The 19915-nt window shown below is 35.9% G+C and overlaps 1 protein-coding gene across 1 annotated transcript in view; it reads right to left on the bottom strand.

The window, feature by feature from the left end:
• The window catches only part of LOC115224541 (axonemal dynein light chain domain-containing protein 1-like), a 138465-nt gene that overhangs the window by 69635 nt on the left and 48915 nt on the right, over positions 1 to 19915 (bottom strand). Inside the window, exons 15-19 of the mRNA XM_029795454.2 lie at positions 11362 to 11443; positions 9166 to 9348; positions 8230 to 8281; positions 7674 to 7890; positions 5978 to 6071 (exon numbers count right to left, since the gene is read on the bottom strand). Of these exons, the coding sequence (XP_029651314.2) occupies positions 5978 to 6071; positions 7674 to 7890; positions 8230 to 8281; positions 9166 to 9348; positions 11362 to 11443 (628 nt within the window). The remainder of the gene's footprint in view (positions 1 to 5977; positions 6072 to 7673; positions 7891 to 8229; positions 8282 to 9165; positions 9349 to 11361; positions 11444 to 19915) is intronic.

Genomic DNA, 19915 nt, shown 5'->3' with positions numbered 1-19915 from the left:
CACATCAAGAAGAGGATAAAGTACAATAGCAGGATATAAAATATACTTATTTAATTATCTCTTGCTTAAGTTAAAATTATCATTGGAAAGAATTACACATGTTTCAGTATTGGAAGATCATAATATATATTGTGACCCCCTTCAGTCAGACACTGACCATGGGCTTGAACCTAGAGAGTTACCCTCTGAGGCACAAGTCTGGGCAAGGTTGTTTTATGGAAGATCAGCAGTCGCCCATGCATACCGGCCTCCCTTCTCCACATCACCAGTGTTATCCAAGGGAAAGGCAAAGGCTGATACAGCTTGGCACCTGTGACGTCGTAACTCATTTCTACAGCTGAGTGAACTGGAGCAACGTGAAATAAAGCGTCTTGCTCAAGAACACAACACGCAGCCCAGTCCAGGATTCGAGCTCACAACCTCACGATCATAAGCTCGACGCTCTAACCACTGAGCCACGTGCCTTCATTATATCATATCAGTGAGGTGCGCATTGATGCCGTCGGTGCGCATTGATGCCGTCGAGAGGTAGGCCCCGAAACGGCGCGCATTCTCTCCTGGTGACCCCATACACTTGCTAGCTTCCGATATACGGAGCTTTTAACTGGTAGCACTTGCATGTGCAAGTTGTTTGCAAGACATATATATATATATATATATATATAATATAAATAATATATAAATATATGCATATATACATACATATATATACATACCTATATATATATATATATAATATATATATATATATATATATATATATATATATATATAAATACATGCATATATGGGTACAGGACATCAAAAAATGTTGAACACAATGAGAAATGAAAATGTAAAAACAAAAACATAGAAACAAACTTCTTGGGGAACAACGAAAAAAACAAACAGAGAAATGAGACATGCAACATAAAGAATATTCCCCTTCTTCAGTTGTCCTTGTTTCATCTACTTCACGTTTCAAAGGTAAGGACAATACGCACTTCGTTGAAACAGTCCTTCCCGTAAAGCAAATTAAATAAAATTTGGTATTTTTTGTAGGGGGTGAAAGTGGTAACAAGAACAGGACAGTGAGAACAAAACAGTAAAAGCAAATGGTGAGGGCTGTTAAGCCAAGACGATAGAAAAATTATTATGAATGCTACGAAGATCAGCTTATGAGAGGAGATAGTATAAGCACGTTTTGCCTTTAGGAAGGTAGTGAGCAGAAAGATAAATTCTCTTTCATCACGTGTCAGTGACAAGAGAGTTGAGGAGGAGTGAGAGAGAGGGAACGGTGAAGAGGAGAGGAGAAGAATAGGGAAGGGTGGGAGAGAAAACCAGAAAGGATGAAGAACAAGAGAGAGAGAGAGATAGTAGAGATAGAAGAGTGTGCATCATAATTATTAAGATAAAACTTACTTGGAAAAGGATGTGTGGTATTCGATCATATAATAATATAAATAATATAATATATAATAATATAAATAATAATATAATAATAATATAAATAATATATAAGAAGAAAAAAACAAGTGGGAAAAAGAGAAGAAAGCAGGAGTAAAATTAACATAGATAAATAGGTGAGACAGGAAAGAAAGGGAGAAGGTGCCTATAAATATATATATATATATATATATATTATTATTAAATATTATATTATATATATATTATATATTTATATTATTATATATATACATATATTTATATTATTATATATTATACATATATTTATAGTAATATATATATATATATATAATATATATATATATATATATATATTATATATATTACTCTTTACTCTTTTACTTGTTTCAGTCATTTGACTACGGCCATGCTGGAGCACCACCTTTAGTCGAGCAAATCAACCCTAGGACTTATTCTTTGTAAGCCTAGTACTTATTCTATCAGTCTCTTTTGCTGAACCGATGTAAACACACCAACATCAGTTGTCAAGTGATGTTGAGGGAACAAACACAGACACACAAACATATACACACACATACATATATATATATATATATATATATATATATATATGACGAGCTTCTTTCAGTTTCTGTCTACCAAATCCACTCACAAGGCTTTGGTTGGCCCGAGGCTATAGTAGAAGACACTTGTCCAAGGTGTCACGCAGTGGGAATGAACCCGGAACCATGTGGTTGGTAAGCAAGCTACTTACCACACAGCCACTCCTGTGCCTATATATATGTATATATATATATAATGTATATATATATGTAATATATATATATATATATATATGTTTATATAATGTGTGTGTGTGTGTGTGTGTGTGTGTGTGTGTGTGTAAATATATATATACATGCACACATAAGAAAATGAGATGACAGAGGAATAAACAATTATCTTATGAAATTCATTTGTTTACAGCTGTTTCTGCTATAACATGAAGTGGACACATAGTTGTGTGCCTGAATAACACCTCATAGTTTCAAGTGAACCTCAAATATACATGCATATTTACACTAATGAACTCCTAAGATAAACCACTGCATGTTATGCAATAATATTATGTTGTTTCATTCTATTCTATTCAAAGGCAGAAAGCTGGCAGAATTGGTAGCAGAGTGGAAAAGATACTTTGTGGTATTTTTTCTGGCTTCAGAGAAAAAAAAAAAAAAAAAAAAAAAAAAAACGGCGAGCTGGCAGAAACGTTAGCACGCCGGGCGAAATGCGTAGTCCTGTTTCGTCTGCCGTTGCGTTCTGAGTTCAAATTCCGCCGAGGTCGACTTTGCCTTTCATCCTTTCGGGGTCGATAAATTAAGTACCAGTTATGCACTGGGGTCGATGTAATCGACTTAATCCATTTGTCTGTCCTTGTTTGTCCTCTCTGTGTTTAGCCCCTTGTGGGTAGTAAAGAAATAGGTATTTTTTCTGGCTTCTTATGTTCTGAGTTCAAATACTGCCAAGGTCAATTTTTTTTTCCCTTTCATCCTTTTGGAAGTCAATAAAATAAATACCAGATGGTCAATGTGATCAACTATTCCCTACAGAAATTTCAGGCTTTGTGTCTATAGTAGAAAGGATTCCATTCCATTCAGTTTGGTTTTGTTTCATTTTCTTATATATTTAGATATAATGCTTTACTCTATCAATCTTTGTATTTCCCACCTTTAATTATCCTGAAATTGGATATCTTATACTACTTTATCCATATAGATTTATTGTTCTTTCATTGGTAATCATATTAAGCTTATTTCTATTCCAAGCGTTATACATATGCATTTTCTCATTTTATTCCCTCCCTACAGTCGCCCTCTTTCTTTCATTTTCTCAGTATTGCAATCAAATTTCCCTTCTCCCTTTCATTGTCTTGAAATTTCAAACCAATCTTTTATCTGTGCATCTTTCAAAAATACTTCACATCATATCAATCTTACTATTAACCTATTTATTTTTTTGTCTTTTCTCTGATTATGCACCTTCTCCCATTCTCTCCTGTCTCACCTATTTATCTATGTTAATTTTACTCCCGCTTTCTTCTCTTTTCCTCACTTGTATTTTATTCCTCTCGTTTTTCTTCTTTTACTTTTTCTCTTTCAATTCTTTCCTCTTCTCTTTCCACTTATTTCATTTTTTTTTTAGCTTTTTTTCTCATCCCTTTACATCATCATCATCATTTAGCATCCGCTTTCCATGCTAGCATGGGTTGGACGGTTCAACTGGGGTCTGGGAAGCCAGAAGGCTGCATCAGGCCCAGTCAGATCTGGCAGTGTTTCTACGGCTGGATGCCCTTCCTAACACCAACCACTCCGTGAGTGTAGTGGGTACTTTTTACGTGCCACCCGCACAGGTGCCAGACAGAGCTGGCAAACGGCCATGAACGGATGGTGCTTTTATGTGCCACCGGCACGGGGGCCAGGCGAGGCTGGCAACGGACATGAACGGATGGTGCTTTTACGTGCCACCGGCACGGGGGCCAGGCGAGGCTGGCAACGGACACGAGCGGATGGTGCTTTTACGTGCCACCGGCACGGGGGCCAGGCAAGGCTGGCAATGGACACGAACGGATGGTGCTTTTTATGTGCCACCGGCACGAGGCCAGTTGGGGCGGCGCTAGCAACGGTCACGAACGGATGGTTCTCTTACGTGCCACCGGCACTGGTAACTCAGCTGCAATTTCCATTGATCAATTTCGATTCTGATCCTCACTTGCCTCAACAGGTCTTCATAAGTAGAGTTTTGTGTCCCAAGAAGGGAAGGTATGCATACGTGGGCTGGCTACATCCCGTGGGTAATAACTGTTTAAATAAAGATTTTCATTCCCAATTCCAATGTTTTCCATACTTCATATAACAGAACTTTATATTTTAATTGTTATTCCTAATTTCATTTAATTTACACGTACACACACATACACACACTCGTACACACACACACAAAGTATTTGATTTTCATATTTCTTGCATGGATTCCTTCAAAATTATTTTTTTTCCACTTTTCACACATTTTTTTGCCAATATTCTCTCTCGACTGTTGGAAAGTTTGTACACGTATATATAAATGTGTGTGAGAGTGTGTATGTGTGTATATGTACATGTGCGTGTGCATGTGTATATGTGTATGTGCATGTGTATATGTGTGTGTGCATGAGCATTGTGTGTTTGTGTTTATGTGTATGTGTGCCTTGATGTACATATATGTGTGTATAGATGTTTCTCTGTGTGCGTACATGTTTGTTTATGTGTGTCTGAGTGTATGTTTATGTGTGTCTATATGCATATGAATACACAAACCCAACATAGTTTTCTTACATTTTTTTTTTTTATTAAAACAACTTAAATATTTTTACCCTCCAACTGTTATTTTAATCAACCACTGAAGTTCTAGAAATTTTAATTTGTGAATTGTTGTTGCCTTGAGACTCTAATCAGCAATGTTCAGTTTCAACTGCATGAATATACTCCCAAAATTATATATGCAATTTAATTTGATGAATAATAACACAAAACTCAAATAATGCAGTATTGACTCCCTGCTGAAGTTTTCTGCTACACACACACACACACATATATATATATTCTTTTACTTGGAACACCACCTGTTAGTCAAAGAAATCAACCCCAGGACTTATTCTTTGTAAGCCTGGTACTTATTCTATCAAACTCTTTTGCCAAACCGCTAAGTTACAAGGACATACATATGCCAACATCAATTGTTAAATGCTGGTGGGGTGGGGAAAAAACGTAGACACAAAGACACACTCACATAAATATATACATATATACGATGGGCTTCTTTCAGTTTCCGTCTACCAAACCACTCACAAGGCTTTGGTCAGCCTGAGGATATAGTAGAAGACACTTACCGAAGGTGCTATGCAGTGGATCTGAACCCAGAACCATGTGGTTGGGAAGGAAGCTTCTTACCACACAACCACGCCTGCACCTATGTGTGTGTGTGTGTGTGTGTGTATGCATGCGTGTATTATATATTCACACACACTCAAACACAAAATACACATGCCTATATATGCATAAAAATATGTGTGTGTAGATACATATGTATGTAAGTATGTATATCAGATTGACTCTAACAAAAGTGCTGTGGTATTAAAAGTACAGTTCAGTTTACCTGTATATATATATATTTCTTTACTACCCACAAGAGGCTAAACACAGACGGGACAAACAAGGACAGACAAACGGATTAAGTCGATTATATCGACCCCAGTGTGTAACTGGTACTTAATTTATCGACCCCAAAAGGATGAAAGGCAAAGTCGACCTCGGCGGAATTTGAACTCGGAACGTGACGACAGACGAAATACAGCTACGCATTTCGCCCAGCGTGCTAACGTTTCTGCCAGCTCGCTGTATATATATATGTCACATAAACCCATATATGCATGCATTAATATACACACATACACACACTTACTTATATACACTAACATACACACGCATGCACATGAATACTCACAAAGAAATGCTAAGATTTTCTTATACAAATTAAGTTTATGATTTCGAAGTACCTGATCTACAAGCTTAGCATCCTGGCTGTCAATGATACTTGAAACAATATTATACAAGTGATTTCCACAGGTCACCACATCAAATATGGATACTCTGAAAGAGAAGGAAAAGATACTCTTAGAACATATTTAAGCATATATTATCATTAATCTTCATGTTTTATCTTTCGCTTGCTTCGGTCATTGGGCAGTGACCATGCTGGGGCGCATTGTTAAAGAGTGTAATCAAATAAATCAAACTCAGTACATTTTTTTTTTTTAAAGAATAGGTAGTATTCGATTGGTCTTTTTTTGCTGAACTGCTAAGTTAAGGAGATGTAAACAAACCAACACTGGCTATCAAGTGAAATAGGGAGGGAAAAGCAAACACAAAAGACACACACATGCATGCCATACACATACACATGTACACACACACCACACTACACACACACACACGCACTCACACACACACATGTATGCATATGTGGACAATTATGCAAATAAACAAATTAAATATAACAGCTTGGGTTTGATATACAACATATTTCATATCATCTCTACAATAATTATTACTTGAACATTTTCTCACACCATCTCTGATGAAGGGATGTATAAAATATCCTGGAAACAGCTGTAAGACCTTCTCTTTATAAATGTCCTGAAAACTAATCACAGCCTTGGATTTTTTATCTCATTCTGTTAATTATCATATATATATATATATACATCATCATCATCATCATCATCATCGTTTAACGTCTGCTTTCCATCCTAGCATGGGTTGGACAGTTCGACTGGGATCTGGGAAGCCAGGAGGCTGCAACAGGCCCAGTCTGATCTGGCAGTGTTTCTACAGCTGGATGCCCTTCCTAATGCCAACCACTCCGTGAGTGTAGTGGGTGCTTTGACATATTTTTATGTAGTGATATAACCGCTAATTTCTGAGTATACACGTTGGCTGTTCTGTTACTTGTATGATTCAGAAGCATTAGTTTAAACTCTCTGGTCATGTTGTTCAATTTTCCAAGTTATATCCAGCATGGCATGTTCTCTTCTCTGAGTGTCCAGCAGGAGTAACAGTTCATGCTGGTTAGTCGCATGCCACATGGTTACAGCAGGTGAGGAAGTATCTCACAGAGATGGGTGGCTGACTGAGACACTGTTCAAAGGATTGCCTGGAATGACACTAGGAAATATCAACATATGGTAAATGCAGTGACACACTGCAAACAGAAACCAGATGTGGTTCCTCCTGATGATGTCTTGAGCTAACTGGATCCTATAAAGGAGCTGTTGTGGTAGCAGACCACGAAACACAGTTGTAATTCCTCATATCTGACCTGATATAACCACCTGTTTATAGTTCCTGGTTTCAAATTTGCAGCTATTTCTAGACAGAAAACTTTATTCTACACTGCATTGGGACACCTAATTAATGGCAAATGTATTATATTATGAGGGAATCTCACTTGCAAAGTATCAGCATCTTATGAAAGGGAAGTTTTGTCTCTCATCCCTTCATAATTTGATTTAAGCTCTGGCTCTCAAACACTTGTTAGAAATCATGAAGCATTTATTACAAGTTTCAGAAACAACCATCAAAATAACAAAGATCAATGTCAAACATGTGCTACACTTGTTATAACCAACATCTCTTTTGATAATTATGCCTACATTATCTAAAAAGTGTCCCTTGTAAATATAAATATCTCACCGACGTTTTGGTTCAAGATATATTCGTTCGTGAAGTGTTTCAACCATTCCAAAGGTATTCACTATGCTATTTGCTGCATCACTAATTTCTGATAAAATTTCCAATAAATTATCGTCTTCTTGAGGATCCAATAATTTGGGGTCTCTGGCAGGGCTATTTAGTTTTTTAATCCATGCATTAAATTTCTCAGACAACCGACTGATACCTTTAGCAGTTCCTATATAAAAGTAATCATAATATTGTGTAATTATTTCATAATAAACTACAAAGAAAGAATGTAAGTTTATAACTGCAATGAAAAAGTATAATCAATCACTTCTAAAAACAAGAAGCAATATTTCAATTAATAGAGGAATAGTAGTAGTAGTAGTAGTAGTAGTAGTAGTAGTAGTGGTGGTGGTGGTGGTGGTGGTGGTGGTGGTGGTGGTACTGGTGGTGGTGGTAGTAGTAGTAGTAGTAGTCATCTTAAAATTGAAATTTTTTATTTTAGTGTAATCTGTGTAATAATGTGATAGTTTATAATTTTCTTTTGGGGATTATACTTAAAAAGTATTACCATTTTCTCCAGTTATGAGAACTTCATTCTGAACCTTCATCTCCTTCATCAGCTATATAACAATATAAAAGCAAAATGATCCAAAAATATTTGCAAGAAATGGATGTTTTTGAATATGTAAATATGCATGCAAGTGCATATGCATACACACCAAAAATTTTACATTGATTTTTGTTTCTTCTTTAGCATTGATGAATCATTCTAACACTTTATTATTTGACATTTTGAAAATGTGTTTTAACAGGGAAGAAAATCAGTCATAAAAGAGGTGTTGCCCATTATTTAACTAATTCAATTGAAACAGGGTTAAATAAACTTGTCTAAAAATACAAATGTGACTAGTTTTCATCTAGTAAACAATGTTGATACAGAAATTGCTCTAAAAAACTACTCTGGAAAATGAATAACATTGTCAAAGTGTGTAAAAGCAATAAACTAAAAAAAATAGTTTAGGAGGTTCAAATGTTCAAACGTCTAAGTGTTGCAAACAGTAATCTTTCCTTGTAGGTGATCCCCTTGTATGAGTTATGTTTGCACACAATTTCCTTCCTGCCGATGATGATAAGTTGTTTTTCTTATAGGTGGTCCAGAGCATCATATGACAGCAGTCTGGAGTCTGGGTATACTATTAGAGGTTAAGTAAAATAGAAGAAATCTTTGAAATAAAATATTATGAGCTTTCTATTTGGAAATATAAAATAAATATGTAATCTTTCCCTTCTCACAAAGGAACTGATTTTACAATTTAAATTAGTAAAGAATGTAATAAGAAACCAGCTTGAAGTATAAATTTAATGTTGTTTGTTTTTTATAAGTACTCTAAACAATTGTTCATCTCAGTACCATCTTCACTTGGCTCTATATAATCAAAACCTATTAATTTGCAACAAAGAATTACACAGGAATATACAATTATAAAATTTATTTTATATTCACATAAGTTAGTTTTTCAAAGGCTCCATTCATTTTTGTTTTCTGTGTTTGTGAAGGTTGATGTCTCACTAGTAACTTAAAGCATAAATCCTGCCATTCTGCGTGCAATTTGATAAGCGCTCCCAGTTTTTCCAATCTTGTCAATGGCAGTTCTCCCAAATAATTCTGGTTTACCTCCATCAGTATCTGTACCAATACAATCAGTTAAAAATGATAAAAAGCTTAGAACATTGATAAAATTTGTGAATATTAATTCTAGAATTTAATGCAAGAGATGGCTATTTCTCACAAAAACACATATTTAGCAAGTTAAAACAAATAAAAAGTACGTGACAAATCAGAATGTCCTTTTTATTAGGCAATAAACTATCTAGATACAGAGGCAGAGACAATATTTTCCTTATATATTTCAACCTAAAGATGTTCAAGCAGAACATCAACTACACAGACCTTACTTCTATATGCAAGCCAGCAAAGGTTGAGTGTGCTCCCCTCCTCAGCTGTCTAGTCCAAAAATGAGATAGTTCTATTTCTGCTTGTCCTTTATTAGCATACTTTCATGTACATTAACAAATTTAATTTAATATAAAATTAAGCAAATAGTGGGGTGAGCTGTCAGAATAGTTAGCATGCTGGGTAAAATGCTTAGTGGTATTTCGTCCATCTTTACATTCTGAGTTCAAATTCCGATGAGGTCAACTTTGCCTTTCCTCCTTTCAGGGTTGATAAAATAAGTACCAGTTGAGCACTGGCATCTATATAATTGACTTACCCCTTCCCCCAGAACTGCTGGCTAATATTAAATGAAATAAAGGAAGCAAGTTTCAGGAAGAACAGAACAGCAGCACAAATGCTTTATGATATTAGTTTTTATGATTTTATATTGATTTTCAATTGAACCTTTCAAACTAATAATGCTGGTAAGATCCAATAATGTAATGAGACCAATGAAATCAACTGTCCTTCCTTAAAAAATTGGTTGAGGTCTTCTCAAAAGAAATGAAATTTCAATTTGATATTGCAGCCAGTCTTAAACTATAATCTCAGAATGGATTTCTTTTATTATACTTATACTATCACAACATTAAGGAATGGTTAGAATAACAAAACTCAGCATTTTCTTATTTTCTGGTTGTTTATAATTTCGTAAACAATCATATAATATAGAAATCAGCATTTTATTGTTCCTAAGTTATAGAATTACAATGAAAAAAGAATTTCTGTTAGATGCAGCATTATATCATTAAAATAAGGACAAAATCTTTAACTACATCAATAACTGACTCCTTTGTTTTTCCTGTCTCATATACAGAACTATTAATGACATTCTCTTGAGTTTATCAAATACTTATCGTATTTAAAGAATTATGATGCAGTAACTAAGTACTCAAGCTACAAGCTCATGGGTAATATTTCTGAATCTTGCACTAAATATTTTCAATACATTCACCTCTCTTACCCCCATCTCTTATCATAGTTACTCTCCTTTTATGCTCATATAACCCCCACCTCCTTCTTTTTCTACTAGATCCACTGTCTGTATTCTCTTCTAATCCTTGAGGGTTTGCTCTGACACCTTGTCACCATTATCATTATCTTCCTAGTAACTCCCAACTGCCCTTATATAATACAGGGAAGCCACATACCTTTTCTATAGCAAGATACCCATACTTATCCTCCCATCACCTAGCATAAAGCCACCCCTACCCACTCACAAATGCCCCCACTTGACTTAGTAGGGGAGGCTTTTTCTTTTTCTTGTTCCTTTTCTGTCTTACAAGTTACTTAACATCCTCACTAGAGCCAGCAGCATGAAAAAAGCACCCAACACACACAGTGAAGTGGTTGACATTAGGAAGGGCATCCAGCCATAGTAACCATGACAAAGCTAACATTGAGCACAATACAGCCCTCTGGCTCACCAGATTCTGACAAACCACCCATCCTATGCCTGTGTGGAAAACAGACAAACGATGTCTCCCTTGGCAAAACAAAAAAAAAAAAAGAAAATAAATTGATCAACTCTACTTTCAATTGCATAGTCAATGTCATGAGATTCAAGCAACAAGCGGCTCCTGTTCAAAAATTCGATGACAAAGTTTTCTGAAGCATCAAAAGCTTTATGAATGGAATGTTAAAAAAAAATAAACCTCACTTAACCTTAAATACATAAACTGAAAATTAAAATAAATAGTAAACCTGATCCCAAGCAATCATTTTCTTAAAGAGTTCATCTAACCGCCGAAGATTATGTGAAGGATCATTAGTGCTATCATTATTTCTGAAAAGAGAAACAGGATTTTTTTAATATATATATTAAAAAAAAAAACGTATGTAAAGTCATGTAAAATTCATCAAATAGAGAAAAACAAATATGGAAGTCAACAAGCAATATGTTTCTAATTAAATTAAACCTCTGCTCATTCTAGTTAATTTTGTCTCAAATTTATAGGGTGAATCAACATGTTATCACTCACCAAGTCCTTTGTGAGCCACTCTCCGGTTATCTATCTGAGGCTTTATATAGCTATGGTGCAATCGGTCTGGAACCCCTATCTTGCCAAGATATTGTCTGGAAACCATTCAGCAACGTGCAACCAAGAGAATATCCTTCATCAAGCATTTGCCATATTCTGAAAGCCTTACTTCCCTGGGCATGGATACATTGAAACTCCGACGTCTGGCAGCTGACTTGGCAGACACCCATAAAATTATTAACCATCTTACTAACAGTAACTCTGAGCACCTTTTCAAACTCCACCTGTCTAACATCCGTGGACATGTTTACAAAGTCAGAAAACAGCACAGCTCCCATGACTTTCGGAAACATTTTTTCATGCTAAGAGTTACTGAAGCATGGAACAAACTGCTGGCATCAGTTGTTAGTTGTCGGAGCACTGCATCCTTCAAAACTTCCATGCTTCCTGAGATTTGCCAACACTACACCTGATTTTCTCCCCTCCATACACATGCAAGCATGTATCTGACTCGTTCACTTTCCAGACATTTGTGCATTACTGCATATGCTTTATATGCACTTTTGACAAGTTGTGGTGCACCTGAGCATGGTATACAATAATTTCATCATCATTATTATTATTATTATTATTATTATAATCTACAGATTGTAGTAAACTAATGGCACTCTGTCAGCACATGACAAGGATTCCAGTTAATCCAATCAACAGAAGAGCCTGCTCATGACATTAACATGCAAGTGGCTGCGCACTCCTGTATTTATTTTTAACTCCAGTGCTTATTCTATCAGGCTTGTTTGTCAAATTGCTATGTTACAGAGATATAAACAAACCAACACCAGTTGTAAAGTGGTAAGCTGGAGACAACACAAACCATGCACACAACACACACACACACACACATACACACACACACATATATATAACAGGCTTCCACATAGGCACAGGCATGGCTGTGTGGTAAGAAGCTTGCTTCCCAGCTGTATTGTTCCAGGTTCAGTCCTACTGTGTGGCACCTTGGGCAAGTATCTTCTACTATAACCTCTGGCCAACTAAAGCTTAGTGAGTGGATTTGTAGATGGAAATTGAAAGAAGCCTGTCATATGTGTGTGTGTGTCTTTGTGTTTGTCCCCCGCCATCACTTGACAACCGATATTGGTGTGTTTACATCTCTGTAACTTAACAGTTCTGCAAAAGAGACTGACAGAATAAGTACTAGGCTCATAAAGAATAAGTCCTGGGGTTGATTTCTTCAACTAAAACCCTTTAGGGTGGTGCACCGGCATGACCACAGTCAAATTACTGAAACAAGTAAAAAAATAGCTTCTATCTACCAAATTCGTTGACAAGGCATTGGTTGGCTCAGGGCTATAATAGAAAACACATGCCCAAGGTACCATACAGTGGGACTTAACCAAAAACCACATGGCTGCAAAACAAGCTTCTTAGGCACAGAGCCAAGCCTCCTAATTAAATTCTTCTTCTTTCTGTGCCCTTTTCAAGCCTAGCCGATTTCTATGGTGTATGTGTTCCCCACCAGCTGGACGGGATGCCAGTCCATCGTAGCATTACACAAGAAACAGGAAGAAAGAGTGAGAGAAAGTTGGGGCGAAAGAGCACAACAGGGGTCGCCACCACCCCCTGCCAGAGTCTCGTGGAGCTTTAGGTGTTTTCACTCAATAAACACACACAATGCCTGGCTTGGGAATCGAAACCGTGAACTTCTGACCATGAGTCTGCTGCCCTAACCACTGGGCCATTGCGCCTCCACTCTAATTAAATTAGCAGACAGTAAATTGCAGTGCACAAGTCAACTTTTTTAAACCTGAAAAACTTCAAAACTAGGATTTGATTAATATAGCTAGGATAAAGTGCAAACCTTTACCAGAGAGATGGTGAACACACTTAACATATTAACACTGAGATCATCATCATTATCATTTTCTTAATGCCCATTTTTTCATACATGCAAGGGTTGGATAGAATTTATTGAGAATTTTTACAGTCAGATGCCTTTCCCATCACCAACCATTATCTGTTTCCAAACAAAATAATATTTTCCCATGTTTTTGCAGAATATTGGAAATGAATGATGTGCATTTATGATAATTACTTCATGCCAAGTCAATGAGGTAAGCATATACTCACTCACACACACACACATACACACTTATATACATATACACATGATATATGCAACAGATTTCTTTCAGTTTCCATCTACAAAATTCACTTACAAGGCTTTGATTAGCCCAGGGCCACTGTAAAAGACATTTGCCCAAGGAGCCATGCAATGGGACTGAAGCAAAAAATATTGTAGGGAAGCTTCTTAACCACTGTCATGTAAGTATAAATTCAGCATTATATTACTGCTACAGCATGAGCTGTGTCAAACAGCTGATACACTGAGTGTAAACGCTATCAGGAACAACACACCAAACCCAGGCAGCCAGTCAGACAACTACGATATGTATGTCATCTGTATAACTTCATGATAGCACAGGAGATTGTACATTCACATGAATATAGACATTTATGGTTAATGGGAGTAACAGGCAATAATACCCATATTTACCATAACATTTAGCTAATGTGCAAGATTAGCATGTTTTATATGTGGCTGATGTACTTGTGAATTCACAGAAAAAATTACTGATACATACACAATGCACTACGGTGGGTAATGACAGTTTAATGATACATAATAGCAGTTTATTGAATATACACACATTGGCATTATTACTATACAACATTTAAAATAAAGGTTATTCGAAAGTTATTTTATTGATGATTAAAACCATAACTCTAACATACTGCACTGTGATCTTAAAACATTGACCGATACATACTTTATAAATTTAAATTCCATGGTTAATTATGCTTAAAAATAATTATGTTATTGACAATAAAAGCATGTAGGATCACATTTTAGAATTCTTCAAATTCTTTCTTCAAATACTGTCCATCATCTGATGTAAAGAAGTCTGCATGTAGATATAAATCACTGGAAGTTTAAACAATATATTTGGATTGGTCACTGTCCTGCTTGCCATTTTCTTTCCATAAATTATCTTCCCCATTGATTGGATATGAAATAACACACTCTTCTAAAAGATTGTACTACAGTTTCTTCATGTGCACCTTCCCCAAACTTCATCACAAAATTGCACAACACATCCTTCATGAATGTTTTTTTTTTCTTTCAGTCACTATCTATTTATTCCACTCCAAACAAATATTGCATTTAACAGGTTTTAAGAGGACATCAAGAGGTTGATTAGTCCCCTTAAAATTATGCAAATATAAAATTGCTTCATTAATTGTTACATTATCTGTCAAGTGAGACATGAACATGTCCCAACACTAATTCCTTTCCTTTCATAAGCCACCTGGCCACCAATTCCACACATTGTCAATCCATAAATGCACTCCAGCATCATTCATTCAACCATTTTTATGAATGTAAACAAAAAAAACTTGGCAAGAACTTTATAGTTGGCCTTGTTTTCATTTGAATATAACCTTTGGCTTTAATTTAGTTCCTTCTGCAAGACAGCTTAATACAATAGTGAATTTAGTCTTTTCTTGACTTATCAGACGACACTTTTTTTTATTTTTACCTTTGATTCAAAAGTATATTGAAAATAACAAGGCTTTTCGTCCATGTTACCAACCTGACACTACAAGTTGTCATGTTGCTTCTTCAGTAAAATGACATATGTATAGAAATTTGTAATTTTATCTTTGAGATCTTTTGGGAGTTTCTGGGCAATTTTAGTCTTCTGTTCAAACCCCAAATCTCTCCTCTTCATAAAGCAAGAACGCCAGCTTGCAGTTGCCTTAAATCTTCACTTTCACCAGGACATGTTTTTGCCCACTTAAGTACTTGGATCCATGTGCAAGTTATGTTAACTAGGGCCATCTTTATAGTTTTCATTAACTCAGCCTTCAAAGTAATTTCCCAATTCAAACTAATGGTAGATACCAGTTCATGTAACATTTTCCTTCTTAGACATCTTCAGAGAGGCTTCATACTTCCATACTTCCTCACTACCTGTGCTTGAAATCTCTTCAAACAACAGTGCTCAGTGAGGAATGTGGCATGAAAGTTGATGTGTGATTCACTGTAATTTGAGGGGATTTCAGGCACAACAACTTTCAGCTTGAAACTAGTGTCCATATTTCATTGTTTTTGCCAAAGGGATAAAATATTTTCAGATATAATATTTAGCAACTATCATGTGAATATCATGTCTGTTGAGCAGCTACAACTGGAAAACATGCTTAGTTTCACTTACAATGATGCCAGGTTGGCATGTGATAACAATTAGATAATGAGTTGATGCAAACAAGAACATGAAGTTTTTGGAGGTTTAGTAAATTGTCTTGTTAGCTTGTTCTGCATATAGTAACTCATTTAGAGGAGTGTTGATAATGTAAAGAATGGCAATATGCTATGATACAGATATTAAGCCCGAAAGGATGAAAGACAAAACCGACCTCAGCAGAATTTGAACTTAGAACTTAAAGATGGATGAAATACGGTTAAGCATTTTGCTTGGCATGCTAACGATTCTACCAACTCACCTTTACCTGCCTTGTAATAACAGCAAAATTGCAAACTCTTATTCACTTTTTAAATTAAGAAAAATAAATTAACTGTCTTCAAAATGTTTAAAAACTCAGTGTAGTGTTGTACATTTTGTGAAGTGGTTAGGATTAGGAAGGACATCTAGCTGTAGAAATCTTACCAGAGTAAATATTGGAGCTAAGCATAGCACTCTGGCTTGTCAGTTTATGTAGTACCATCCAACCCATGCCCGCATGGGAAAAGGGATGTTAAATGATGATGATGATGAAAGTTAGGGGATTTACAGCTGCAGTAAGTTTTTTTTTCATATTAATATATTTCATTTACATTTAAAGCACATAAATTATATTTTTTTTAATATATTTGAAAGCATTATTTGCTTTACTTTCTGAAAATTTAAAATGCTTTCCTTTCAGTTTCAGTTTGTTAAAGCTGAAAATGTAATTAAAAAATGTAAATAAAATATATTTATACATATCAAATGCAAACAAAATATTTACATACACAAGAAAGTGCTTCAACATTAAAAAAAAAAATCCCCCCACCCAAAAGAAAACATAAATCTATATATATAAAGCTGAAGTTGTCTGTGTGTGGCAGGTTTGGTAGCCTTCAACTAACACTATCTCCTCTGAGACCCTGTGGTGCAAGTTGACCAAAATTGAGAGTATGATAGAAGAAGGCTTGCTCTTCATTCTGTAGAAGATAAAATTCAAATTGGACCATGTTAACACCAAAAATTATTTACATCAAAAAGGTGCTTTTTTTCTATGAAAATCCTATTTTTTACGATTTTTTTTACTGCTGTGTCGCCATTTTTTGGTGCATTTCAACCAGAAAAATGTTCACTTAAAGAGAATAACAAGCTACATAATGAAAAATTTTTACTTTTCAAAAATTCCAATTCTAAAGGGTCGAAACAAATCCGAGCAACAGTATAATAATAAAAGTTATTTTTCAATTATTTCTTTATTTATTCATTTATTTGCATTCTCTGAATCTCTGATGCTCCAGCCATAGGAATCTAAAGAAATCTCATATATATGAAACATTGTATCAAATCAGTGCTGGCTATAATTTCTACAGAAAATTTCTAGAGGCAACCTTAAAAAGTGATTTAATAGCACTGCTAGCACAGTAGAACATAGCATTGACTTATAAAGCTTTTAATATACTTGTGTCATGTGCATATGAACCAACATCATCTTGCCTTGCACATCAGGGAAATGTACATCTTATAACACTGAACCACTTTTGAAGAGGTTTCTTCTTCAATAAGGGGTGCATTCAATTCCATTACATTGTTCTCCACCCACTAAGGAGCAGTGCAGAAGTAAACTGAAATGATCGTTGTCCTAAATAAAGCTTCTAGTACACACTGTCTTGTATGTTGATAATTTAGAATACACTCAACATCATCGTTTAACATCCGCTTTCCATGCTAGCATGGGTTGAACAATTTGACTGAGGACTGGCAAACCAGATGGCTGCACCAGACTCCAATCTGATCTGGCAGAGTTTCTACAGCTGGATGCCCTTCCTAACGCCAACCACTCCAAGAGTGTAGTGGGTGCTTTTACATGCCACCGGCACGAGGGCCAATCAGGCGGTACTGGCAACAACCATGCTCAAATGGTGCTTTTTATGTGCCACCTGCACAGGAGCCAGTCCAGCAGCACTGGCAATGTCCTTGCTCGAATGTTTTTTCACGTGCCACTAGCACAAGTGCCAGTAATGCAACGCAGGTAATGATCATGTTTGAATGGTGCTTTTTACTTGCCACTGGCACAAGAGTAGCTGGTTCCTTCACTTCAATGTTATTGTATGTTGACATGTTAGATTTCTTCTATGTTTCAGTGATGGTCTTTATAAGAAGTCTTTTGAATGTGGTTAAGGAATTCCTTACATACATCCGGGAACAAAAGTGCACTACTCTGGATGACACCTGGTAGCCACAAGTGGCGAATGTGATCTACAGGCATACTACAAGGGACATTCCCATAACAAGGTTTGGATACTACACCCTAAAGTCTCCTACCTAAACTTTAATTTTAAATACAATTCATTTACATGTATGTATACATGTTGGACCACTGCTCTCTATTTCCTCTTATTCCTTTTCTGTCAAAGAGTGTAGGCTCAAAACGTAAAAGACTTTTCTATTTTTCCCAAGCATCAAACTAATACACTTGCTTGTTGTTCCTACCCCTGTCTTTGTCTTTGTTTTCCTGTAAATTTGAACTATATATGTATATAAAACAGGCTTCTTTTAGACTTCATCTACCAGATCCACTCATAAGGCTTTGATCAGCCCCAGATTGTGCTAAAACACACTTGTCCAATGCAGCAGCATTACAACGGGATTGAACATGAAACCATATATTTGGAAGTAAATTTTTAACCACATAGTCTTCTACCACATACTGATATTTACCATTGACTACACCTACACTTTTACTTACTCATCTTTCACTACTACCCCTCACCCACCCATCCATCTCTAGCCATCTGTCACCCTATTCTTACATTCTTATGAACTTATCCACCCACCCTTCTCAATCCACCGATTGTATTCTCACACTCACTTTCTTGTATTTCGAGAGTACTCTTTGACCTCATCACCACCATTTTTGTCTTCTTTCAGCTACTACTATCCACTCTTGTATAATGCAAGGTAGCCAAATATTTCTTCTATAGCTGTGTTTACCAACCTATTTCCACCCCCACCCAGGCCTCGCAATAACTTTCCAGAAAAATGTATGCCCCACTGGTGGTTGGAAAAGAAACACTATTTTTGATATTTTATCACATTACTCTTTAGCATTTAAACCAGCCAGAAGTATTCTGCCTGTTTTATGTTCAAACTGGCCAGATCTGGTCTCTCACACTAACCCTACAATATCGTTTTAAAAATTAACAGCTACCTCATAGCTACAAGATAATGCATGATTATTTCAAAACAATGTCGATGGAAAGGCATTAATTTAGGCAGAATTATGCAAACACTAAAGGGTTAATACAAAAGAATCTACTGGAAACTCTTTTATTAAGTACTGAGTAAAAAAAAAAGTACATTATTGTCTAAGGAAAAAAAAGTAAATCACTTTATTGAAAACCTTGTACCTGGTGACTATGGCAGATTTCCTTGATTTGAGGAGACAATTTTATAAGATACATCTGTAAACCACCATGTTTTGTAATTTCTCTTGGCAAATCATCAATAGCACTAAAGCCACATTCAACCAAATAAGATGTGGAGAAATTAATCAAAAGTTCTCTTGCTGAAATGGCAGTGTCAGAGTATTTCCTTTCAACTTCATCACATAGTCACACCTTGATACTTTCCATTTTGAACAAAGCATTCACTGATTATTTTGTATTAAATAATGGATCCCATGCCCCACCACAATTTTCCAAGGCTCCACCGGTAGAGAATATGCCCCATGTTGGGAATCACTGCTCTATAGCAAGAACCTGTGCCTGTTCCTCTGTCATACTTTAGCCCCTCAACACCTGACATAAAGCCACTTGCCTCTCTGCTACAACCCCACACAGTCAAGGGGCCCTTTTTTTTACTTTTTTGTTTTCAAGTTACTTTGTCAGCTGTCACACAAAAGTACCCAGTGAACTCTGTAAAGTGGTTGGCATTAGGAAGGACATCAGCTATAGAAAGCATGCCAAAACA

Source organism: Octopus sinensis, linkage group LG2 (assembly GCF_006345805.1).
Source record: "Octopus sinensis linkage group LG2, ASM634580v1, whole genome shotgun sequence".
Classification (NCBI taxonomy): Eukaryota; Metazoa; Mollusca; class Cephalopoda; order Octopoda; family Octopodidae; genus Octopus; species Octopus sinensis.
Note: the sequence above shows the minus strand (reverse complement) of the source record. Positions and strands in the feature narration are given on the sequence as shown.